At 54.5% G+C, this 24746-nt stretch overlaps 2 protein-coding genes across 7 annotated transcripts; one reads left to right on the forward strand and one right to left on the reverse strand.

The window, feature by feature from the left end:
* Positions 1–895: 895 nt before the first annotated feature.
* Positions 896–10772, forward strand: GPAT2 (glycerol-3-phosphate acyltransferase 2, mitochondrial). Of its 4 annotated transcripts, none has more exons than XM_036873626.1 (20): positions 896–1015; positions 1150–1263; positions 1967–2040; positions 2419–2523; positions 2758–2886; positions 5304–5403; positions 5806–5939; positions 6251–6350; positions 6451–6663; positions 7004–7123; positions 7291–7373; positions 7713–7831; positions 8489–8559; positions 8631–8889; positions 8978–9126; positions 9308–9385; positions 9903–10024; positions 10116–10236; positions 10340–10405; positions 10578–10772. In XM_036873626.1, the coding sequence occupies exons 1-19, from the start codon at positions 962–964 to the stop codon at positions 10373–10375; spliced, it is 2181 nt and encodes a 726-aa protein (XP_036729521.1). In that variant the 5' UTR covers positions 896–961; the 3' UTR covers positions 10376–10405; positions 10578–10772. The 4 variants fall into 4 exon arrangements, with proteins under 4 accessions (XP_036729521.1, XP_036729520.1, XP_036729519.1 ...); XM_036873625.1 differs by having other exon boundaries at positions 10644–10767; XM_036873624.1 differs by having other exon boundaries at positions 10340–10772.
* Positions 10773–11482: 710 nt separating this feature from the next.
* FAHD2A (fumarylacetoacetate hydrolase domain containing 2A) lies at positions 11483–21217 on the reverse strand. 3 transcript variants are annotated; one of them, XM_036873632.1, is made up of 8 exons: positions 21051–21208; positions 18179–18429; positions 16753–16969; positions 13569–13628; positions 13212–13374; positions 12023–12131; positions 11823–11890; positions 11483–11697 (listed from the first exon to the last, which is right to left on the reverse strand). In XM_036873632.1, exons 2-8 carry the CDS (start codon positions 18421–18423, stop codon positions 11675–11677), a joined length of 885 nt encoding a protein of 294 aa, XP_036729527.1. In that variant the 5' UTR covers positions 18424–18429; positions 21051–21208; the 3' UTR covers positions 11483–11674. The 3 variants fall into 3 exon arrangements, with proteins under 3 accessions (XP_036729527.1, XP_036729526.1, XP_036729525.1); XM_036873631.1 differs by having other exon boundaries at positions 11823–11910; positions 18179–18450; positions 21051–21203; XM_036873630.1 differs by having other exon boundaries at positions 11485–11697; positions 11823–11910; positions 21051–21217.
* Positions 21218–24746: the final 3529 nt, after the last annotated feature.

The following is a 24746-nucleotide window of genomic DNA, read 5'->3' on the forward strand; positions in this document are numbered from 1 at the left end:
AGAATTTGGCGAAGTGGTAGGGAAGGGAGAAGGCACTCCTAGGTAGGTATGTGCCCTGTAGTGGGGTTAGGGATAACGTAAATAACTGAATCAGCCTACCCATCAGGGACGTGGTGAGAGATCAGGGTAGAAGGGTTTTTAGGGCCCAATTTCTGGGCTGGGAGGGGTTCAGTGCTGTCCTATGGAAGATAGATGTTACATTGTGGTAGGAAGGAGGAGGCTGAGGAGATACCAAGTGGGGTCTTCTCTGGAGAGTGCTATGTAAGAGGATACCAGCTGTGGAAAAGTCTGTCTTATCCCCAGCCAGGAGACCATTCCTTGGGAACAGGTCCGTGTGGCATCTCTCTGTGTTCTGACCCCCCACCTGTCCCCCAGCTAGTACCCCAGGCCCACATTGCTGTAATGATTCAGTGGATAAAGGGCTGTCTTCTGGTGCCGAGGGGAAGACCATCTGAGCAGGACCTGGTGGTCTCGTGACAGCGGTCCTGTTCCTCTTTGGCAGTCTCACGCCTCCTTCCTGCCAGGCCAGCCTTGTTCCTTCCCTGTGCACAGAAAGGGTCTGAGTCTCTAGTACAGGCCCATCTGTGCCGTGAGATGGCAGGGTGGGTGTGGATGGTGAGACAAACAATCTCCTTCATGTTAGCCTGAGGGAGCCCTGATCTGAACACTCTGAGACCTTTTGAGGATAGTTGGCTCCTTGGTGGGACCAGTCGGATGTTGGGGGGGAAAGCTTTGTTCTGAGCCAGCCCCCAGATTCCAGCCCTGGTTCTCACCACTGCCGGCCTGGGTGTTGTCTGTCTGTCCTGGGGTGGGGGGATGGGGCTCACTCCAGGAGCCCCTGGTTGTGGCCCGGATTCCAGTACCTCCTCCATCCTTCTTCCTCTCCCCAGGTCAGGTTCCTCTGGAGAGAGAGAGAGGCAGAGGTGGCTGGTTCCCAGATGTTATAGACCCCGTGGACACCATGTTGGAAGCCAGACTCCAAACCCAGCAGAGAAGCAGCCAGAATGGTCGGGAGGTAGTGTAGCCTTTCCCATTCCCAGAACGCCCTCTGCCCTCCCACCTCCCGTCCTGTGCCCCTCACTCCTGGAGCCTCCCTCCCTCTGCCAAGGACTTTGAGTCCTCTCATCTCTCCCTGTGGCCCTTTTCCAGACCAGCCTGTGGTCCTCAGGTTTTGGGATGAAGCTGGAGGCTGTCACCCCATTCTTGGGGAAGTACCGCCCCTTTGTGGGTCGCTGCTGCCAGACCTGCACCCCGAAGAGCTGGGTGAGTGATGGTAGAGCCAGGCCCCACCTTGTGAAGCTTGGTCCTGGGCGCCATGGCTCCCGCGGCCTTGGGAAGCAGCTTCCTTTATGTCTCCCAACCTCAGCCCTCCCCTGCACCAGCCTCTGCTGTCTTTCACGGAATGGGCGCACTAGTATTGGTTGGTTGTTGGTCTGGGGCTGGCTTCTGGCTCCCAGGCCTGGGAGAGTTGGGTGGGGAAGTGTAAAGGGGCTTGAGAGGAGGCGTAGAGCGTGGCCAGAGGGCTGGGGTCTGACTATGCCTGCGTGAGTCCTGTTGTTCAGTTTTAGGGACACTGCCCACTCAGAGTCAGTGAGCACTCAGCACATGCTTGTGTGTCTGTGCCACGTGCTGGTGCTGATGGGACCCAGGGTTCTGGTGGGGATTTAGGCTACATGTTCTCTGCTGTTGATGAGAGAACTTCTCAGAGACTTTAATACGCTGTTCTCCAAGAGGGTGATCCTACAGAGGATGCAGCCCTTCCATTTTGACCATGGAACCCACTTTCCTAAGTGAGCTTCAGGATCTGGGGTCAAACATCTTTTGGGAACTGCTGTGCTATAATCCTGTCTCCTGGTAAACTCGATAGTCCGTCAGGCAAAGACCACAGAAGACAGAGCAGGGGCTTTCCTTTGCCGGTTTGCAAAGGCCCCCCCAAGGACATGCTGTCCCTGCCCTTCTTGGGCAGGAGTCCCTCTTCCACAGAAGCATAATGGATCTAGGCTTCTGCAATGTGATCCTGGTGAAGGAGGAGAACACCAGGTAGTCAGAGCTGGGGGTGGGGCAGGGTGGTGGGCAGGGCCCTTGGGTGCAGGGCTGCTGGGGCCCTGCTTTGTGGTATCATTTTCTTCCTTCCTCTGCTCCCAACCCACACGTGGGGACAGGCAGGCTTGGAGCTTTCCTGCAGTTCCTTCTGTGAGCTTTCAGGCCCTGAACCTGTACCCTACTCGCTGGGGAGAGGGGTAGGAATAGGCCACAGACGGGCAGGTGCTTCCTCTTCCTGCTCCATGATAAGCCAAGCTCAGGTGTTCCCAGTCCCTGGGGCTAGGGTGATCCCTTCCTGATGGAATGCCCTCTGTGGGCCCTCGTCAGGGGCGGGCCCTCTGAGAGATCTACCCCCTGCTCGGGGGCTGTGCCCAGGTTTCGGGGCTGGCTGGTTCGGAGGCTCTGCTATTTCTTGTGGTCACTGGAGCAGCACATACCCCCCTGCCAGGATGCCCCACAGAAGATCGTGGAAAGCGCTGGGTGAGGAGGCAGGGACTGGGGTCTGGCTGGAACTTCTGGGATCCTTGAAGGGATGACAAAGGCTGTAGGCAGGGCTGATTGAAAGGGCTGGTTTCTAGAGTGTTAGCTTGGTCTGGGGCCCTTCCTTAAAGATGGCGGGTGAAGACTGGAGGCTGTGCCCTGGGGCTTCTGTGGGGCTGAGGGAAGTGAACTTAGGCCTGCTCCAGCCTGACACCACTGCCTCCCACACCACAGGGTTCAGAATGTCATCCCTGGGAGGGCCCCAGGAGGGGCTGGGGCAGGCCAGGTGCCCAGCCACGTGAAGAGAGAGGTACAGCGCATCTTGGGCCACATCCAGGCCCCACCCCGCCCCGTTCTGATCAGGTAACTCTGTGCTGAAGGGTGCTTTGGGCTGGGGCCTCTGCCCTTTGGGAGAGAGCATTGGCTGGGCTTGGGTAAAGACTAGACTCCCCTCCTGGGGAGCTGGGTGGTAAATTTACCAGTCTGAGTAAGCCCCTGATCTGGACACTGTGAGACCTTTTGAAGACAGCTGCCTTCTTAGTGGGACCAGTTGGATAAGGGGGAGGGGCTTTGATCTGAGCCAGCCCCCAGGTTCCAGCCCGCGTTCTCACCACTGCTGGCCTGGTGGTGTGTATCTGTCCTGGGGGTTGGGGCTTGGGGATCACCCCAGGAACCCCTGGTTGAGACCTAGACTCCAGTACCTCCTCTATCCTTCCACCTTTCCCCAGGTCAGGTTCCTGTGGAGAGAGACAGGAGGTGGCTGGTTCCTCCATCTTATAGGCTCTCCTCTTCCCTCCCACATTCATCCTGCTGTCACTACCTGCTCCCTCCTCATCTGTCCTGCACAGGTCTGAGCTCCTTAGATGCAGGGCACTCTTCTGGGGAAATGGAGGGATGCTCAGGTTAGAGTGAGGAGAGATGCACACGCCTGCAAGAAGGACAGAACAAGGGCTAGGACTGAGCATACCTGCAGGGGAGGAAGGGACTTGTAAGCCAGGGACAAAAGGGGGAAAGGAGCCAGCCTTGGGGAGGTGAGGATGTGAGGGAACAGTTCTACCAGAGGGAAGAGCATGAGCTATGGCTGCGGGAAAGGGCCAGGTTTGCTCAAGTAGCTGATGTGGTCGGAAGCTGGCAAGTGAGGGAGAGAGTTGTTGGAGACAAAACTGAGAGGTAGAAGGGACCAGATATGCAGGGCCATGCAAGAAGTTTGGATTTGACTTCCAAGTGCAGTGAAAACCAATGGAAAGGTTTTAAGCAGAAAATGACGACAAGATTAATTGAGGTCAAGAGTAGAGAACAGGTCATCTGGGGAAGCTGCTTTGTTAGTCCAGGTGAGACGTAATGATGGGGGATGGGCATGACAGTAGAACTTGGGAAGACGGATGGAGAGACCAGTATGAAATTATCAGGACTCACTGATGGATTGGAGGGTTGCAGTGGGAGCAGTGAGGGCGGAAGGGGGAGCTGCAGGAGAGCTGGGTTTCTGGCTGAGCACGTGGTGGTGTGGTTGGAGGGGAGGGGGCAGGCTTGGGGAGGAGCGAGTTTGGCCCACAAAAGGTGTTTTGGACATAAAGAGTTTCTGATACCTGACATGCTGGTGGAGACACTGAGGCAGCTGCTTATATATATATGAGTCTGGAGCTCAGAAGAGAGGTTGGGGCCAGGAACATGTATTTGCAGAGCTTTAGCACATAGATGATGCTTCAAGCCGGGGGATGCGTGAGTCATTGAGGGAAGGAGGGCACAGGGCTGCACATGTCGGGCTCGGCTGTGTTGAAAGTGCTAAGAGGTCAACTGAGCAAGGACAGGAAGTAGAGGTTGTTGGTGACCTACGACCAGCCCTCCATGTGACAATTCTTTGGCTTTTTCGAGACTTCCAGTCCCTTGACCTGAGCACCTTTACACCGGCCATCAGCCCCCCTCCTGTCTTGCCTGCCCTCCAGGCCTAGCTTCGATTCCAGGGCTCCTTGTGACGAAAGTGCCCTTGTGAAGGGGTCACTGGGCGCAACCCGGCTGTGTTTGAACCCAGCTGCCTGCCTTCTCTGCACCTAAGCAGCCAAATGTCACTAGAGAAACACACACTGGGTGGACCTGTTTCCTTTATAAGTGTGATTCTCAGAGGGGCACACTGCACTCTCCAAGGCTCCAATCTAGACTGCTCCTTCTCTAACTTACCCCCTGTTGACCAGCCGCCTCATGCTTCACGGAGAAATGGAAGCCATCAGATGAGGACATGCTGTGTGTCCCGCACATCTCCGTGCTGCCTGCGTCTACGCTTCTGTCCTCATCTAAAGCCAGTCCCCGCACTGGGCCTCTGGACAACCCCTCCCCAGAGATTGTGCCCCTTCAGTTCTCCCCTTTCCTTCTTGTATCACTAACTCCTCCCTTTTTAGTTCACTTTTCCCGGCAGTTTGCAGAGACAAGGCTGGTTATGCCTGGAGAGAGTCTTGGTTCTGTGGTCTCCTTTGGGGTAAATGGAGGCAGGGAGATGCTCGGAGGCTGATAGGAGGCAGCTGCGCCATGAGGTTGTGTTGGGAGACGGCAGCACTTGCCGGCGCGGGCTCTGCTGTGAGGCCCGCCTGCTAGTCCCAGCACCCGCACTTAGCTTTCTCTCTCACCCAGCAGCTTCTGTGACCTCTCTGAACCTCACTTTCCTCTTCTGTTAAGTGGGGACAGTAGTAGTGCCCACTGTAGAGGAGTTCTGGCCGGCCCTCTGGGCTGCCGTGGGCTGCCTCGTGGGCCGCGCCCTGCCATGCCTCAGGCTGGGTGCTGCTCTCCAGGCTGTTCAGCTGGGCACTGCTGCGGATCCTGAACTGCTTCTTCCTGAACGTACAGCTGCACAAGGGCCAGATGAAGATGGTCCACAAGGCCGCCCAGGCAGTAAGGCCCACCCTCCATTGGGACGGGGATGGGATGGCGGGGACAGAGGAGCAGAGGCTAGGCCAAGCCCTGAGTCAGGACCAGCCCCATCAGCTGGTGGGAAAAATCCAGTGCTCTTTGACGACCTACTCTTTGTGTCTCACGGTCCTGCTCCCACGAGACTTCCTCTAACGGCTTTTCATCATGGTCTTAACAACCATTACGTCAATGCATTACCTTAAAAGCTGTTGACAGAGCTCCTCTGCTTTTGGGAGATGTGCTCACAGGAAGAATGCTCAGCTGAACCCTCCCTCCCTCCCTCCCTCTGGGGCTGCCCTGGGTCTGGAGGCGCTAGGTTTCGGCTCCCTGCATCTTCAGGGTGGGGGGCGGATTGGCACTTCCCTTTGGCTCTCCCTGGAGCAGGGCTCGCCGCTCGTCCTCCTCTCTACCCACAAGTCACTCCTGGATGGGATCCTACTGCCCTTTGTGCTGCTCTCCCAGGGCCTGGGCGTGCTCCGTGTGGCTTGGGATCCCCGCACCTGTTCCCCCATCCTCAGGTAAAAGTCTTGTGCCCTTAGACATACAAGGGAGAGGTCCCCAGGCCGGGACAGGGGTGTGTGGGGATGTCAGGCGGTATTCTGGCAGCAGCTCCCCGGAGGCCCTCTTCCTGGCCCCTCTGCTCTCAACTTTGTGCCACCCCAGCCTCTGGGGCTCAGATGGAGGGTCAGCTGTGGGCTCTAGGGCCATGCCTGGCCTCAGAGTGTTCAGGCAGGACCCCGGCTGGCCCTGTGTGGACCAAGGCTCTCACTATCCTCCTGCTTGGTCCCATCTCCTGAGCGCCTTCCCTCATCTGCCCTGTGCCCCACAGAGCTCTGCTGAAGAAACTTGGGGGACTTTTCCTGCCCCCCGAGGCCAGCCTCTCCCTGGACAGCTCTGAGGGGGTCCTTGCAAGGGCTGTAGTCCATGCGGTGAGTGCTGTGCCCAGTGGTTGTTTATGGGGCCAGGCCAGGGTACGGGGGCCTGTTGCTGTTCTGGCTTTGACACCTGCCTCTCCCCACCCACTTCCAGGCTGTGGAGCAGCTGCTGGTCAGCGGGCAGCCCCTGCTCATCTTCCTGGAGGAGCCCCCTGGGGCTCAGGGGCCTCGGCTGTCAGCCCTGGGTCAGACCTGGCTGGGACTGGTGGTGCAGGTGGTCCAGGTGGGCGTCGTCCCAGATGCTATGCTGGTGCCAGTGGCCATCTCCTACGACCTGGTTCCAGATGCACCCCGTGACACATACCACGTGAGACCCTCCTGCCCTGGGTACCCAAGTGGACACCGTCTCCAGAGAGGAGGCACAATATTGTGTCTGTGGCTGAGTTCCCCTCAGGGCTTGGCTAAGGGGGGAGTGCAAAGGAATTTCAGCCCTACGGTCGTTATCCTGTGGCACCTGCTAAGGCTGTTACAGTCATCCTCTCATTTCATACTCAAAAGACCTTGCTAGGGAGGGATTTCTCCTGTTTCACAGGTGAGAAAACGAGCTTGGAGAGGTCATGGTCATATACCAGTTTGGGCCCAAGATGAATTTGAGCAGAAAGCGTGCCCCAGGCAAGCCGGCTCCCCTAGCCCCTTTCTCCCTGCAGGCCTCGGCCCCACTGGGGCTGTGGACCGGAGCTCTGGCTGTCCTGCGGAGCCTGCGAGGCTGGGGCTGCAGCCGCCGAGCCTGCGTCCGTGTGCATCTGGCCCAGCCCTTCTCCCTGCACGTATGGACCCCATTGGGCAAGGCTGGGAGTACCTGGGGTCTGTCTAGGGCTTCTGGCGGCCTGGCCCTCAAGGCCACTTAAGGGATAGCATTACCTACTTCAGATGGGCTGTATGCAGGTGTCCTGGTGGGCCAGGGCAGACCACCCAAGAGCCTTGTTCTGGGCAGGAATACATCATCAACGCCAGAAGCTGCTGGGGCAGCAGGCAGACGCTGGAGCAGCTGCTGCAGCCCATCGTGCTGGGCCAATGGTAAGGGCAGAGGAAGATGAGGGTCTCAGGGGCAAGGCAGGCAGCTCTTAGGCCCTGGCTTGTGAGCTGGCACCCTCTCCTCCCAGAACCACAAACACATCACCAGCTCCAGCCTTCCCCCACCAAATAACTTTGGGTCATCTCAAACCATGCCAGGCACCCCTCCTTGCCTGTAAGTTGAGTGCGGGTTACGGCACACAGGCCTGGAAAGGACTAGGGTTACACAAGCCACCTCTTTCGGGGATGGGAAACACCCTCACCTTTGAGAAAGCTCTGGGCTCCCCCATGATTGTTTTTAGGTTTGGTCCCTTCATCTTGTGATCTGTGTCTCTATCCCAGTACCGTCGTCCCCGACACTGAGAAGGAGCAGGAGTGGACCCCAGTAACTGGGCCCCTTCTGGCCCTCAAGGAGGAGGACCAGCTGTTGGTCAGGAGGCTGAGCCGTCACGTCCTGAATGGTGAGGGGAACCTCGGTCTGGCCTTTGAGGGAGGCTCCTGAACACTGTTCTCAGAGTTGGCCAGTCGTCAGGGCCCTCCTTTCCAGGCGGGTTTCTGTACCTGCCCCCTCTTGCATGGCCCACTTGGGACATGTGAAGAAGAGTGGAACACCTTCCCCTGCCCCTGAGGAGGGGGTCAGTCAGGGAGAACGTGATGGGGCCACTAAGTGAGAGCACACAGGCGGCCGCCCAGCCCGGCCTCAGGCGCATCACTTCACTCTCTTGAGGTGACATCAGCTGAACTGAACAGTGTATGTAAGGGACGTAACACAGTGCTTGGCACAGAGGGGGGCTCTTAACAGCACAGTTATCACCATCTTCTCAAATGTCCCTTCTGTGGCAGAGACTGTGGGTTGGTGGGTAGTAGACCCGCAAGAGGCAGGGAAGGTCCCTGAGCTCCCAGCCTGGCTCTCGACATGTATTTGATACATGCCACTTCTCCACTGGGGAGGGTGGCACCCGGAGACCAAGCCTTCCCAGGGGTGGAGTCGTATGGGGGTGTGTACGTGGCTGCTGCCGGGGAGGTGTGTGCTTGACTGGGAAGGCTTGCCTGGTGACGGACGGCCCGGGCTGCCGGGCCTCCGCCCCTGAGCGGCATCCCCGCACCCCTGGCCCTAGCCAGCACGGCGAGCTCGGCGGTGATGAGCACGGCCATCATGGCAACGCTGCTGCTGTTCAAGCACCAGAAGGTAGGGCGCGGCGGGGTGGGGGCCTGGGGGAGGAGGCGTGGCCCTCCACTGAGCCCCTCACTGCCCACCAGGGCGTGTGCCTGTCGCAGCTCCTGGGGGAGTTCTCCTGGCTGACAGAGGAGACGCTGCTGCGTGGCTTTGACGTGGGCTTCTCAGGGCAGCTGCAGTGCCTGGTGCAGCACGCGCTGAGCCTGCTGCGGCCGCACGTGGCCCTGCTGCGCGTCCAGCAGGGGGACTTGCTGGTGGTTCTGCGGCCCGGCCCAGGCCTCACGCACCTGGCACGCCTGAGCTCCGAGCTGCTGCCCGCCTTCCTGAGCGAGGCCGTGGGTGGTGAGTCCCTAGGGCCTGGGATGGGTGGGATGTGTGTAGGGGTGAGGGGAATGGCTTCCTTCCTCACGTCCGGCCCCTCCTCCCCCAGCCTGTGCTGTGCGGGCGCTGCTGGCGGGCAGGGTGCCGCCTGAGGGACCCTGGGAGCTGCAGGGCATCGAGCTGCTGAGCCAGAACCAGCTGTACCACCAGATCCTGCTACTGATGCACTTGCTGCCGCAGGACCTGCTGCTGCTGCAGGTCAGGCCTCTCCCACCAGCCCAGCTCGGTCCTGGGCCTCCCCTTCTTGGCTGTAGGAGGGGGCCCACGCTTGCCCGAGCCCTGACCCTAAGATGTCCTGCGGCAGTAGGTCTGGTCTCTGTCTCTGGCCGGGCCCCTGCCTGGCTCTCCTGAGGCCACACGGATGCCTCTCTCTCCCCAGCCCTGCCAGTCTTCCTACTGCTACTGTCAGGAGGTGCTGGACCGCCTCATCCAGTGTGGGCTCCTAGTTGCCGAGGAGGTAGGAAGGGCAGCTGGAGACAAAGCCCCTGCCTGGGTCTGGCCTCCTTCAGCCTCCCCCGGAGTGACAGCGGCCCGGGCTCCTCCTCTGGCATGTGTGTGTGTGTGTGGGGGGGGGGGGGTGTGCATACAGCCCCTGGCCTAGCAGAGAGAGAAGCCTGGTCCCCGCCTCGCCACTCTCTGCCCTGGGACTTGTCAGACCACGTCTGCCCTGGGCCCGTGTGTAGCTATAGTGACAGGATTGGACAAATGCACCTGAGGGTTTCTGCATAAGCCCCGCCCTCCACCTTTCTTGTCCACACGGGCTGTGGCCCTTGAGGGTGGGTGCTCACTTCCTCTCACCCCGCAAGTTGGCTCCACAGCTGTGATGGTCTGGTGTGGCCTGGGGCATCCTCCTGGGCTCCCCAGGTCTGCGTGTGCTGGTTTCACCTCCCTGGCTGGCCATGAGCCCAGTCTGGGGGCCTCGGGGCTGAACCTTGGCCAGCCTGACAGGGACCAATGGCTCCCACGGCCCTCAGACCCCAGGCTCCCGGCCAGCCTGCGACACCGGGCGGCAGCGTTTGAGCGCGAAACTGCTGTGGAAACCAAGTGGGGACTTTACTGACAGTGACAGCGACGACTTCGAGGAGGCTGAGGGCCGGTACTTCAGGGTGCGCTGGGAGAAGCCATGAGGGGAGGGGGCCGTAGGGAGGCAGCGGGAGCTGCCCTCACCCTGGCCTGTCCCCCTCCAGCTCAGCCAGCAGTCCCGCTGCCCTGACTTCTTCCTCTTCCTCTGCCGCCTGCTCAGCCCGCTGCTCAAGGCTTTTGCGCAGGCTGCCACCTTCCTCCACCAGGGCCAGCTGCCAGACACTGGTGAGGCCCGCGTGAGCGCGGCCATCCTGAGGAGAGGCTGAGCGCTCAGGGTGGGAGCCCTGCCTGCGTGGGGCCCCAGGCCTCAGACCTCTCTCTCCCCCAGAGTCGGGCTACGCGGAGCAGCTGTTCCGGTCCTTAGAGGCCGCGGCCCAGGAGGAAGGGTTCTTCGGTGAGTGAGGCCCGAGCAGCCAGCCCAGGCCCTGGGAGGCGGGGACGTTTTGCTGGTGGCTGCCGCCCCCTAGTGGGCAGCAAAAGCCCAACTCCAGGAAGGCCGGCTGAGGAGTCCAGAGCGGGGCTTTGGGTCCAGCTTGAGCCCTAATCTTCGGTTGTCCCTTCCTTAGACAAGAGCAGGAGAGGAGCTGGGCCCCGGGGCTCCCTTCCGTAGCCTTCACTTCTCTTTCCTCCAGAGTGTGTGGACCCAAATCTCGCCATCAGTGCCGTCTGGACCTTCAGAGACCTGGGGGTGAGAGGGGCCGGTCTCTCCGCCCTCCTGTCCCCCTGCCTCCCACTCCCATACCCTGAAAGAGCTGCTCAGGGGAGCCTAGCTGTACCCACCCTGGGATTTACCCAGGGTCTCCCACGAATAGGTGTGGTGACAGTAGTTGGAGAAGGTAGGACAGTTTTCCTGCCCCTCTCAGTCTCCCAAACCCCTGGCTCATTCTGCTCCCGGGTGGGGCCCTGGGGGTGTTTTGAGAGGCAGGCAGCGTTTGCCCTCAAACAAACACTGAGGCTTAAGGGGCCACAGGTCTCACTGCAGTTTTCCAGGGGAGGGGCCCAGCCCCCGTGGTGAGCGCTCAGAGCCCTTCTCTGTGGCCCAGGTGCTGCAGCAGACGCCCAGCCCTGCAGGCCCCATGCTCCACCTGTCCCGCACCTTTGCCAGCCGGGACAATCAGGAAAGGCTGGAACAGTTCATCCGGCAGTTCATCTGTGGCTAGAACTACGAGGAGGAGCCGGTGTTGAGACCTCCCAGCCCCAGAACACAACTGCCCTGGAGCCAGAAGGCTGGACTGGGAGGGGCTGCAAACCCCGAGCTGGACTATAAAATCTTTGAGGTCTGACTGACTGTCCCTTGCCATCTCTTGCTTTCTGCATCCTTCGGTGTGATAAACGAGAGGACTGGATGAGTCCTCTTTTCCCAAGCTCAGCAGTGTCTGTCTGTTTGTTTGGTGTGATTGTGTGTATTTATTTGCTCTTTCCTTCCCCACTGTGTGAGAATGCCCTATCTCACTCCTTGAAACAAATCCTAAAGGAAGCCAAAAAGAAGTTTATTGAGGAGGAGAGCACCATCTCCTCCCCGTCTACCTGGAAGGGGAGCTACTCGGGGGCTGGCACTGGGCCTCTCCCTGTGCTGGGCTCAGTGGGAACAGATGCCCCCACCTCGTCCCGCGGTAGAGGCCGTCACACCACCTTGTTGACGATGACACCTAGTCCTTCGATCTCACACTGGACTTCGTCGCCCTTCTGCAACAGAGTGGGCCGTGAGGCTGTCTGTCAGTCCTTTGGTGTGGCACGTACACAGGCCTGGACTTCTCAAGTCTGAGCCCACCCTGCCAGGCCTTCTTCCTTTCCTCATTTAGCCAACCTACCTTGAGAAAGACAGGAGGTTTTCTGAATACACCAACACCTGGGGGGGTGCCAGTCAGGATGACGTCCCCTGGGAAAAGAGTGACGAACCTAGGGCAAAAGGGCCAGGTGAGACCAGGGGCCGAGGTGGCTACAGCCTGCCATGGAGCGCTCGGTTTAGCCTCCAGGTGGGTGTTTGGGGGCAGGGCTCCACCCCACTTACTGGGAGACCCAGGCTATTAGCTCTTCTGTCTTAAACACCATCTGGTTGGTGTTGCTACTCTGGACCACCTCCCCGTTCACTCGGCAGCAGATCTTTAAGTTGTGTGGATCTGAAATGCAAAAACAACACTTTGGGGTTCTCCCTTCTTTCCCTCAAACCCCTCCCAATAATCAGCTGGAAAATGAAAGCACAGGGAGGCCTTGTGACTCGCCAGGTGAGAGGGCTGTCTGCTGGGCTCCCTGTGCTTGCTCCTGGCGCTCCCTGCCCTGGGACTGTGTGTGGACACTGGCCTCCGCAGGCCTCCCTGTATCCACCACATAGCAGAGTGCCTGCCAGTGGTCCCTTGGGTGGGTTTAGGAGGGGATGTTGCAGACTCTCAAGGGGGAGAGAAAAATGGCTGTTTCTGCCTTAAGAAACAGATGTCTACCCACAGCAGAGGCTGACTTGGCATCTATAAAGCAACAGGGTAACAGCACAAGCAGGAGTAGTGAAGACTCCTGCACCTGAAGGCTTACCTGTAATACTGTCCCGAGTAGACAGTACTTTTAACTTTTCGGTGTTTTATACATTCACAAACACCACCCCCGCCCCCACCCCAGGGATCACCATTTAACTTCTCTGATGACTGACTGCACGGGGTGGCGTGAGGCTGAACTGCACGGACACGGCCCTACCCAGATGGCTGTGCTCTGCTCTCTTAAGCACCGTCTCTCTTCCTGGCTCTCACAGGACCTCACCCAGCCACTGTGTAGGCAGGCAGCAGCAGCTACAAGCAGCAAGGGCACGGTGAAGGTGCAGGGGGCTCTGGAACAGCCGTTTTCTGTGATGCTCAAAGGCCAGCTCTGCTTCTTTCCAACTTAAAGACTCTCCCAGATGGTGGCAGCTGGAGGAAGCCTGACCCACCCATCCTGAGAGCACTGTGCTTCGTCATTCACTTCATGAATGCAGATTCACCACCTCTGCAACTGTGGCTCTCCATGGGGTGAGGGGACAGGGTGAGGCCCACTGGAGAGCTCATGGCCCACGTTGAGAGATTTGCTCTAATATAAGCAACCAACGAAAGGGCAGCTGGGGATAGGGGGCCCACGTGGAGCCAAACCCCTCACTCCCATTTCCCGGAAAGCTGCTTTCTCTTCATTGATGTATCTAAGAGCAAGAGGAGTCACCAAGTGGGCTGTCAGAGACCTACCTGCTACACTGTCCTTGGTCACCAAGGCAGGGCCCAGGGGGCAGAAGGTGTCAAAGGTTTTTCCCAGCAGCCACTGCTTTCCATTGCGTCTCATTTGCCAGTCACGAGCACTCACGTCATGTGCCACAGTGAAGCCAGCCACATGGGCCATGGCATCTGTGGCCTACGGGGGGCAGGGGGTTTGGCCAGATTGGAGGTTAAATCATGACACCAACCCCTGTAACAAAGGATCTCAAAGCCTTGGTCCCATGTTAGTGGCCAGAGGTGGTGGATGAGAGGCAAGGCAGGGTCAGGAGCAGGTAGATGCCAACCACCTCCCAATGCCGGGGACAGACGGCACTGCCCTTCCCACCTCACCTTGATGTGCTTGCCCTTCTTTCCAACGACCACGGCCAGCTCCACCTCCCAGTCCACCTCCTGCAGAGCGGGAAACGAGCAGTGAGCTGCCTGCTCTGGGCCCCGCTCCTCTGCCGAGGGGCTACACACCGCCTCAGGGCCAGGGCCTCTTAACGGTGGGGTTGGCTGCTGGCCCCCACCTGTAAGACCTCGAGCCAGAGTGGAGTGAACAGCAGGGGAGGTATCACGTGCAGACCCATCAACTGGGCAGTGGCAGGCAGCACCCCGAGAGGCAGGCAGAGCTCTCCGAGCGGCTGCAGAAGAGCAGCGTTTGTCCGGGTAGGGAGTTTAAGAGTCACTCTTGATACTTCCAGAAAAGGATGAATAGCAGGTAACATCAGCTAACCCTACTGTGTGCCAGGCACTACTCTAAATGCTCTAACGCACTAACTCAAATAATAACGAGAAAAAGATCAACATGCCAGAATAAATGTGGGCCAAAGGCTTGAATAAGCAATTCACAAAAAGGAATACATATACATGGCCACAAAAAGGAAAACATGCTCGGCCCTTTCCGTAAACCACAAAGTGCCCTATAAAATAGATAACAATTTAGCCTTTCAAACTGACTGCTCTTTCTAACAGTAACAACCAGAAACACAAAAAAGAACTGGGTTCCTTGGGGAAATGGCTAATTCCCAGTCTGAGACAGAGAGTACAAGATGAGCCTGTAATAGCTTGGCCATAGCAAGGAAGTACTCAGAAAGTGATATAGATGGGGGCCATCTTGAAGGCCCTCACTGGCCAAATTGAGACCTTTTGAGTATCAAAAAGAATGTAAATGATAGACTATGACATATTGAATAAAACTAAAAATCAGGAATTTACAGTGATACTAAAGGGACATGGGTTAAAAAAAGGAAAAAAAAAAAAAAAAAAAAGGAGGGAAGCAGTGTTTCTTCAGAGTACCAGCTAATGAAAGTAGACAGACAGAAAAAAATCACCTTTTTCTAACCCTTACTGCAATAATGGATTCAGGTAAGGATGACCAGATGATCCCTGGATGAAAAATTGTGAGGCAATTAAGATAGTCACATGGTTTCAATGTCTACCCTGCAGATTGTTTACTAACTACCAGAGTGAAATGTACCTTTACAATGGAGAGGTCACACGAGCATCAGGTAAACTAAGGGATCAAACTTCAGGGCCCGACAAGAGTCTCCCAGTGGGATGCAATACAAGTACACACCTGTTGCTACAGACTGAATGTTTGTGTCCCACCCCCCCACCCCCCAATTCATATACTGAAACCTAACCCCCAAGGTGATGGTATTAGGAGGTGAGACCTTTGAGAGGTGATTAGGTCATGAAGGCAGAGCCTCCATGAAGAGGATCAGTGCCCTTATAAAAAGAGATCCCAGAGAGCTCCCTTCTACCACGTGAGGACATAGTGAACAGACAGTCGTCTATGGACCAGGAAGTGGGCCCTCACCAGGCACCAAATCTGTTGGCAACTTGATCTTGGACTTCCTTGACTCCAGAACTGTGAGAATTAAATGCCTTGTGTATAAGCCATCCATTCTGTGGTATTTTGTAATAGCAGCCTGAACAGGTTAAGACACCTGTGTAGAACTTGACAAAAATGTTTAACCTGAATCTAATCATGAGGAACCAACCAGACAAATCCAGAGTGTGAGACATGCTATGAGACAACTTGCCTGGTTTCTTCAAAAAGTGTCATTAAAGATAAAAAAGGGCAGGGGGAAAAATTGCTTGAGATCAGGGGCCGGCAAGCTATGGCCCACAGACCAAATCCTTGCTTGTTTGCTGTTACTGTAGACAAAATTTTCCTGGAACACAGCCATATTCATTCATTCACGTATCAGCTATGCAGCTTTCATACTTCACAATGGCAAAGCTGAACTGTTGCAAAAGACACTATTTGGCACTCAAAGCCTAATACTTACTAACTGGCCCTTTGAGAAAAAGTCTGTGGATCCCTGTTCTAGATAAAAGGCACTAAAGAGACATAACCAAATACAACGTATGACCTTGACTGATCTTGGACCAAAACCAGAAAACAAAACAGGACCCAAATTAAAAGTCATCTTTGGGGGCAATTGGGAATATTCCCAATTGGACTGCATATTAGATATTACTCATGTTAACTTTCTTAGTTGTGATAATGGTATTATGGTCATGTAGGACATTGTCCTTATTCTTAGGAGATGCATGTTGAAGTTTCTATGAGTGACTGTCTTAATGTCTATAACTTACTTTCAAAGGTTCTTCCCACTCCCCCTCCAAAAAAATTGTGTGTGTGCCTGTGGGACACGAGGGAAGGAGAGGAAGAAGGACAGGGGGAGGAAGAGGAAAAGCAAATACGGCAGAATGTTAACAGCGAATCCAGGGGAAGAGTCTGTGGGTAGTCACTGTACTTCTTTTCAACTTTCCTGTAATTTCCAAAATATTCCTAAACTAAAAATTCGAAAGTATTAGTAAGGGTACATACACTGCTGGTAGACATGTAAATTGCTTTTGCAACTTTTCTTGAGGTCACTTTGGCTGATTTTTGAAACCCTGCCTACACTCTGACAAAGACATTCAAATTCTAAGAGTTTATTCAAAGGAAATAATCACACATTCATGGATGTGCAAAGTCTTTTCCATAAGGAGGTTCACTGCAACACTATTTAAAAAAGCTAAAAACTGGAAACAACCTATCTAGCAATATGAGGACTACTGAATAAATTATGGCCACTGATACAATAGAAAACTAAGCAGTAACCTAAAAAATGTCAGGGGAGAATATTTAATGGCATGAAAAATGTTCTTGCTGGAGACTTAAGTAAATGGTAGGCATATGTACAGTATAAATAGAAACAGGAACAGAAAAACACTGGGAAGATATACAGCAAAACATAAATGTTGCAAGCCCTGGGCAGTGGGAACATGGGTGACTTTTCTTTATGTTTATCTGTATTTTATTAATTTTCTATAATGCAAGTATATTACTTTTGTAATCAGGAAAAGATATAAATTAACTTCTCCCCCCCTCACCCCCGAGAGCAGTCTTATTACTGTATAATCCCCTGGAGTTTCTGTTTAATGCACTACTGAGCAACAGGTGGTTCCTTTAGGCTGGAGGCTGAGCACCTGTGTGATGGGCCCCAGCGACTCGGGGGGACAGTGGGGAGGCACCAACCTGGCTCTCGGGAGGGAGGACGACCTCGTCGTAGGGCCCCACGATGGAGCTGGCAAACTTGCTGAAGTAGATGGGCTCCTTGGGCACGGGCACGTTCTGCTCTTTGCAGTGGTCCACGTAGTTCATGCCCACGCACACCACCTTGTCTGGCCGTGTAACTGGGGCCAGGAATGTCACTTCTGACCGTGGAAGGACTGGCAACTGGGCAGCCAGGGCTCTGCAGAGACCAGAGCAGGAGAGAGGGGCACTCTGGGGAGATCCTGCAGCAGCTACAAGTTTTTAAAATGTATTTCCTAGATCAACCATCGGAGTCAGCAGGAAAATCAAGCGCAGTTACTGTCCTTTGACATCAGAGCGCTGTTTGTATTTATCCAGTGTTGATTTCCTCTCCCCCATTAGGTGATACATGTCCATGTAAGAGAATTCAGAAGGAGCAAATGGGAATAACGGAAAGGTCTCTCTTCTACACCTTCTCCTAGTCACCCTGCTCCAGCCCTGGAGAAAACCACTGTGTCCTACGTAGCTCTTCACAGCCACTCTCTGCATACTCTTCTCCCATCTTTTTTTATGCAAATGATAGCACAATTATATATACCTTTTAAAAATATATATATTTTAGAGATCTCACCATAACAGTATACAGCTTCCTCATTTTCGTACGGCTGCATATTACTGCACAGTAGAGATACACCCAATTCTCTAATGAGGGACACAGAAGTAGTTTCTCATCTTGCGAGAATATGAAAGTAGGGGGAAAATACTGTTACCAACACTGTATGTTGTCAAACATCTGTATTTTTTGTCAGTTAAATAGGTGAAAATGACACCTCAAAGTGGTTTTTTGTTTTTGGGTTTTTTTTGCCACACCACGCGGCATGCGGGCTCTTAGTTCCCGACCAGGGATCAAACCCTCGCCCCCTGCAGTGGAAGCGCGGAGTCTTAACCACTGGACCACTAGGGAAGTCCCCTCAAAGTGGTTTTTAATTTACTGTTCATCAACACCTTCAGACCAGATTCCACAGGACTCCTGGCTTCAGGGAGGCCCCAGCTAACCTAGCCCAAACCCAAGAACCATCTTTAAGAACCTCCTGCAGTCCTCTCTCCTAATGAGCTTCCCAAGATGCCTCTTAGGAACCCAGGTTCCAGCCCCTCAGGCAAGCAGGAACTTAGTGCCCCAGGGAAGGCAGTGTGACAAAGTAGAATTCTGGCTCCACCACCAAGTGTGTGGCCTTGGGATAGTCAATCATCCTCCCTGGGCCTCGGTTTCCCCCTCTGTAAACTGAGGATGTTGTCATAAAAGATTTCTAAGGCTCTTCACTAAGAGAACAGGTGAGAAACGAAGGCTGGGTTGCAAAAGAGGAGGCGGGTGGGAGGAGGGAGGGGGAACGGGGTAGCTGCGGCAGGGCACTGCTGCCTGCTGATTTACCTCTTTGCCACTGAGAGAGCGGCCTCTCCCTGCCCCAGGAACTCTATCATCGTCTTGGGCAGTGTGGGGTCAAAGGCGCTGAGGTTGATGACACCTCCACCATTCCCTGACTCCAGGCCCAGATGAGGTCCCGTCAGGTGGGGTGCCCGGAACTGCACCAATCTCATGTCTCTGGAGGGTTGAAAGGGCCAACGTTGAGCCTGCAGCAGAGCCGTGAGCCACCTTCTTCTACCAGAGACCAGCATCGGAGCCTATGGAGAAAAAAGTGGGTCCTAGGGGACGGAGAGAGTCCGAAACCATCACTGGGGTTCCCAAAGCTCCTCAAGCTGCAGCCCAAGTCCTTTTGCCCCATGAGCCATTCTTGGCTCACCACATGGGAAGTGGTCCAGGTTTTAACTTATTTCACGTGTTTCAAATGAAACATTTCTAGCGAAGCAACTACTTCACGCCAGCCACTGAGCTAGGTCCCAGGGATTCCAGCCTTCCGTCAACCAGTGCTTTCTGAAAGCTTAGGCTGTAGCTGGCACCACTGGGGCACCGGGCAAACAATGTAGGTCAGACACACTCAGCCCTGCCATCCTACCTACAGGGGAGACTGATGTTAACAACGGATGCCGTTAAGTAGGATTCTGCAATTGGGACTGCTGCTGTGTAGATCAAGGGCCCTGTCTTTGTCTAGTTTCTTGAGGAAGTGTGGGCTGGGCTAAGATGAGCAGGGCTAGGAATTAGTTAAGAGTGGGGCCCAGCATGAGCAAGAGATCACAGGTGAAACTGGCTTCACAGCTGCCACAGGTAGTGTTTTAAATGCCAATTTGATCCTGTTACCCTCCTACTTAAAATGCTTTCCACTGCTCACACGACCAAGCCAGAACCCCTTCCAGGCTGTCGCAGCCTTTCAGGAGCAGCCCCCGCTTGCCTCTCCAGGCAGTAATTATTTAGTGGCTCCTGTGCTGGAGTACAGGCTGCCCTAGGAAAGAGGCTGCAGACAGAGGGCAGGGTCTACACCTGACAGGCATCACAGGGCTGTCTCCCCTCTGGCTTCTGGGGCCACAGCTGTCTCTTTCGCTGCCGAGTCCATAGTGCCTTGCACTGTGCCTGCCACACAGAAGGCTCTCAGCTACTCTCTGTTCAATGATCAAATGCCAGAAGCAGGGGCTGGACTCTTCACTACTTGGGAAAGCTTGGTGATTGTCAGCCTCAGGAGGGGTGGCTGTGCCTTCGCTCCTCAAATCACTTAGAAAGTATCAACAAGGCTCAGGTCCCATTTTGAGTTCTAGGCTCCACGCCAAGACAAACCCCATTCTCTTCTTTTGTTTCTGAGTCTGGCCCCCACCCCAACAGTCCCTCCTCTTCATGGTTCCTTGCCTTTAAAAGTAGCCCTTTAGGGATTCCCTGGTGGCGCAGCGGTTAAGAATCCGCCTGCCAATGCAGGGGACACGGGTTCGAGTCCTGGTCCGGGAAGGTCCCACATGCCGCGGAGCAACTAAGCCTGTGCGCCACAACTGCTGAGCCTGCGCTCTAGGGCCTGCGGGCCACAACTACTTGAGCCCACGTGCCACAACTACTGAAGCCCACGCGCCTAGAGCCTGTGCTCTGCAACAAGAGAAGCCACCGCAACGAGAAGCCCCCGCTCGCCACAACTAGAGAAAGCCAGGGTGCAGCAACGAAGACCCAACGCAGCCAAAAATAAATAAATAAAATAAAAAATAAAAGTAATCCTTTATGCTCAAGCACGTGGAGGTCATCCCAGACTCCTGGTTCTCTGATGATTCCATCTGCCTTGTTCAGTTAAACACCCATTAGATCCAGGTCACTGATCTGATCGCTGTGCTGGCCGATGAGCTTAACCAGAAAACCAGGAGTTCTGAACCTCCCACCCTCCTGTCTTACACAAGCACCAACCATGCCACTGTCAGGGGCTGTTCAAGCTAAAGTGTATGCACTCATATACTCCACACACTAAGATTATTATCCCACTGCATGCCAGGTCTTACTTTGTTTTACCTACAATGGCTGATTTAATTCTCTTGACCACTGTGGACGGTAGGGACTGTTGTTCCCATTTCACAGATGAAAAAACTAAGGCTCGAAGAGGTTAAGGGATTTGCCCAAGTTCCCAAGGACAGGAAAGAACTGGGACTTGAATCCAAGTCCAGGTGACACTGAAGTTCTTGGTTTGGGCTAAAGTGTCCTAGGGATTTGGGGAGTTGGACACTTTAGCCCAGAGGTGGTGGTGAGAAGTAGGAACCTCCAACAGGAAATCTTCTGGAGGCCCAGCGACACCCTGCATGCCCTGAAAACTTGATCTCCTGCTGGCTACTGCCTCAGGGATAAGGCTGGTCACCTGCTCTCCCAGATAACCGCAGGCCCCATTGACTGCTCTTCCCACATATCAGGCCCTTGCAGGTTCTCATTCCGCGCCCTCTAGCAATCCCCTCAAGCTGAGCGCCTCATTTTACAGAAGGGGCACTGAGGCTGAAGGAGGTGAAGTCACCTGCCGAGGTACCTGAAAGTGGCCCCGCTGCTCCTGCGGGAACCACTGTGCCGCAGAGCCTGAGCTCAACCCAACTCTGGAAAAGGGTCCCTAAGCAAAGAGGCAGGGACATGGAGCGGCAAAGGCGCAGGCGAGACAAAGGTTTGCACCTGGGACCGCGTCCCACCATCCACTCGCCTGGGCCCCTGTGCCAGTCCCCCACTTTCCCTGTATGCCCAGCTCCGTCCCCTGCACTCGGTGGGCGCCCAAGAGGGCCCGCCCGCCCAGTCCGTGTGGTCGGAGCGGCCGGGCACCAGAGTCCAGTCCTGCCCTCAGCGGGAGGCCCGGAGGAAAGCTGAGGCCCGGTGCACCCCGCCGTCTGGCCTAAACCTAACCTACCTGGCGCCCTGTGCTGTCGGGATAGGACTCGCGGGCCCGAGGCCAAGATCACCGAGCGCCTGAGCGCAGGTACAACGCCCCAGAGACCGCAACCAGCCAGAAGTTCTAACGCTGCGGCGGGGGACGCCGCGCGGCTCCTGTAAATAAGGCGTCAGCAGAGGCGGGCGCTCCTTGGTGACGTCACGGGACAACGGCCAATAGCAGGGCGTCTAGTTCGGTGCCGGAAGCCAAGTCGCCGAGGGGGTGGGCCCAGCGCCCGAGGGTGGGTAGTCTCTCTCGCGTTCCAGTAGGCCTGTGGGTGCGGACCTGACGCCAGCGAAGCCAGGCGGATACCCCGGACGCCACATGCTCGAAGGCATTCGCTCTCGGGGCGGCGTGCGCTTGCATGAACCCGAAAGGGGGTGCTTCTTGACATTTTGCGCCCTGGGCGCCTCGCTGGCCTCGCCCGCGTCGGGCCCAAAATCTGGGCCAGGCCCTGCTCTGATGGTTGAGCGAAATGCGTGGAGACCAAATTCTGGCGCGCTGGTTGACAAAGACAGCTCTTTTTGTCTACTGATTGTGCCATATCATATATGTGAAGAGAGGAGTGGTGATTGCACCAATTTTACATATGGGGAACCTTCGGTCGGAAGTATTTTGCTTAAGATGGCATTCTTAAGCAAAATTACAGCCTTTTACAGCCCTGTCCTCTTATGCACTATATGGGACTGTGCGCAGGGTAGTAGGAGGCATAACCTCCATCGTTAGAAAACAGGCATTCTAGTGGAGAGGTGGTTTAATTAAACAGTTACAATCCAGCTCTCCAGGCATAAAGACATACGAGGGGCTCTGGGCAAGAAGCCCAAGACTTAATAAAGGAGCAGATCATCAAGGGCTTTATTTGCCCCAGAAAGGAGTTTGAGCCTTATCTAAGCACACAGGAGGCCACTGGAAGGTCCTCACTGGGCGGAGTGCCGTGATTAGACTTGCACTTGAGAAGTTTTGCTCAAGGAAAGGTGTCTGGGTTAAGAGTGGTGCAGCTGAGAGCAGTGGTGGCTTGGCGTAGTGCAGAGATGGTGAAAGTCCAGAGATGTTTAGAAGGCAGAACTGATGGCCCTCAGTGATGACAGGAGGTGGGAGTAAGGTGGAAGGAGGTGCAAGGCCGACTCGTAGGTCTCTGGCCTGGTAGATGGCAGTGCCATTCATGGAGACGGGTTCTGGAGAGGCAGCAAGTCTGGGGGGAGGATGGTGAGCTTAGTGTTGGATGGGTTGTATTTAGTGTGCCCATGGGACATTCAAGGGGACTCTGCAGGGTAGGCCATTGGAGACACGGATCTGGAGCTTCGGCTCTTGTGTGGCTTGAAGATAGAGGTCAGCACAGAGACATAAATGGAACCTGGGGTGTAAGTGTCATCAAGGGAACGTGCTAAAGAGAGCCTGGCGTAACCCCCAGTCAGGAGATCTGTAAGGATCAGCCAGAGAGATTGAAGGGAAACACAGTGAGGGGAACACGTAACTTAGGCAGGGGTCTGGGAACTATGCTTTCTAAACGTCAAGGAGAGAGGACTTCCATCCTGGACAAGGTGGAGTAATGGATAGGATTTACCCTCCTTCGTGAAACAACCAAAAAACTCAGAGGACATATGCAAAACAATGGTTTTCAAGAAATCAGACCTCAGGCAATGAAGAACAGGGATTTCAGACATGAAACACATGAGACAAGCCCTGCGGTTCCCCAGATTAATGCTTTGAGAGAGTTTCCTCTCCCACGGCACAGAGAGGGGGAACTGAGGTGAAGCCAGCATTCCCCATAAGTTGCAGCAATGGAGCTGAGGGCCTGGTGAGACCAAGGAAGCTAGAGTTTACAGGACAGAGTACTAGACAGGAGACCTGGGCAGAAAGGGAACACAGATCTGCAGATGTTCCCCCTTGAGTATTCAGCAGAGTGCTGAGCAGTGCATGCCTGTGAGGCAACGACCTGAGACCAGGGAAAGATTCATCAGAAAGAATTAGAGGGAACAGTGTTAAGAGATTGACAGGGCCAGGAACAGTGCCTCTTCCCACTAGTCTGACTGGAAAGACACAGAATTCGTGGAACATTGAGTAGAGTACTCATAAAAATCTTGCCTCCGTAATGGGGAATAATGAACCCTAGACTAAACAATGCTCCAGTCCTGCATGACAAATCGTAAAATCAAGACACAGAAGGATCAAACTTGTCTCCAAGTAATTTAAGTACATCACAGACCAAGCTCAATCATGTTTATAGAAAATTTAAAAAATATATCTAGCACCCAACAAGGTAAGCTTCACAAGATCTGATATCTAATCAAAGATTACCCAGCTTGGAAAGAAGCAGGAAAACATGACTCAGAATAGTAAAGCAATTTAATCCAACTCAGAACTGACAGATGTTAGGATTAACTGACAAGGACATTATAACAGTTTTTTATAACTGTACTCCGTGTGTTCAAATGTTAAGTAGAGGGACTTCCCCGGTGGTCCAGTGATTAAAACTCCATGCTCCCAATGCAGGGGACCCAGGTTCGATCCCTGGTCAGGGAACTAGATCCCACATGCCGCAACTAAGAGCCCACATGCCGCAACTAAAGATCCTGCATGCCTCAACAAAGATCCTGCACGTGCAAATAAGACCCGGCGCAGCCAAAAAAATAAATAAATATTAAAAAAAAAAAAAAAGTAGAGACAGGGAAGTTAAAAAAAAAAAAGACCCAAACCAAACTTCTACTGGTGTAAACTGCAATATCTGAGATGAAAAATACACTAGATGGATTAATGGCAGATTCAACACTGCAGAAGAAAAGGTTAGTGAATTTGTAAACATAGCGCTAGCTTTTGGGCTGGCACATCTATCTTCTGATAATTTGCCAAAATGACCAACACAAAAGGAAAGAGGAGAGGTTCCCGATAGATAAATGTTCTCTAGGCCTTTTAGAAGACATGGAGTCGTTCCTTTGGCCACATACATGTGAATCTACAAGAAAGGTGATGTTGACATCAAGGGAATTGGCACTACTCAAAAAGAAAAGCCCACCACTGTTCCCACGGCAAAACTGGAAGAGTCTATGGTGTGTTCCCACATGCTGCCAGCATTGTTGCAAACAAACAAGGGCAAGAGTCTTGCCAAGAAAATTAATGTACATATTGAGCATGTTAAGCACTCTAAGAGCTGAGATAGCTTCCTGAAACATGTGAAGGAAAATGATCAGAAAAAAGAAGGCAGCCAGAGCAAAAGGTACTTGGGCTCAACCGAAACCCAGGCGGCTCCACCTGGAGAAATGCAGGCATTGGTTCTCCACCTGTGAGAACCGTGGAAAGGAGCCTGAGCTGTTGGAACCCATTCGCTATAAATTCTTGGCATAATAGGTATTAAAAACAAAAAGACCTCCGGACTGTAAAAATGTTTCTCTTAATTGAGAAGTGTGGTGTCCCCTCCCCCAAAAAAGTGTTTCCAGCAAACTTTTTTTCTTAAAAAAGGGAAAACAGGGCTTCCCTGGTGGCGCAGTGGTTGAGAATCTGCCTGCCAATGCAGGGGACACGGGTTCGAGCCCTGGTCCAGGAAGATCCCACATGCCGCAGAGCAACTAGGCCCGTGAGCCACAACTACTGAGCCTGCGCGTCTGGAGCCTGTGCTCCACAACAAGAGAGGCCGCGACAGTGAGAGGCCCGCGCACCGCGATGAAGAGTGGCCCCAGC

Source organism: Balaenoptera musculus, chromosome 13 (genome assembly GCF_009873245.2).
Source record: "Balaenoptera musculus isolate JJ_BM4_2016_0621 chromosome 13, mBalMus1.pri.v3, whole genome shotgun sequence".
Classification (NCBI taxonomy): domain Eukaryota; kingdom Metazoa; phylum Chordata; class Mammalia; order Artiodactyla; family Balaenopteridae; genus Balaenoptera; species Balaenoptera musculus.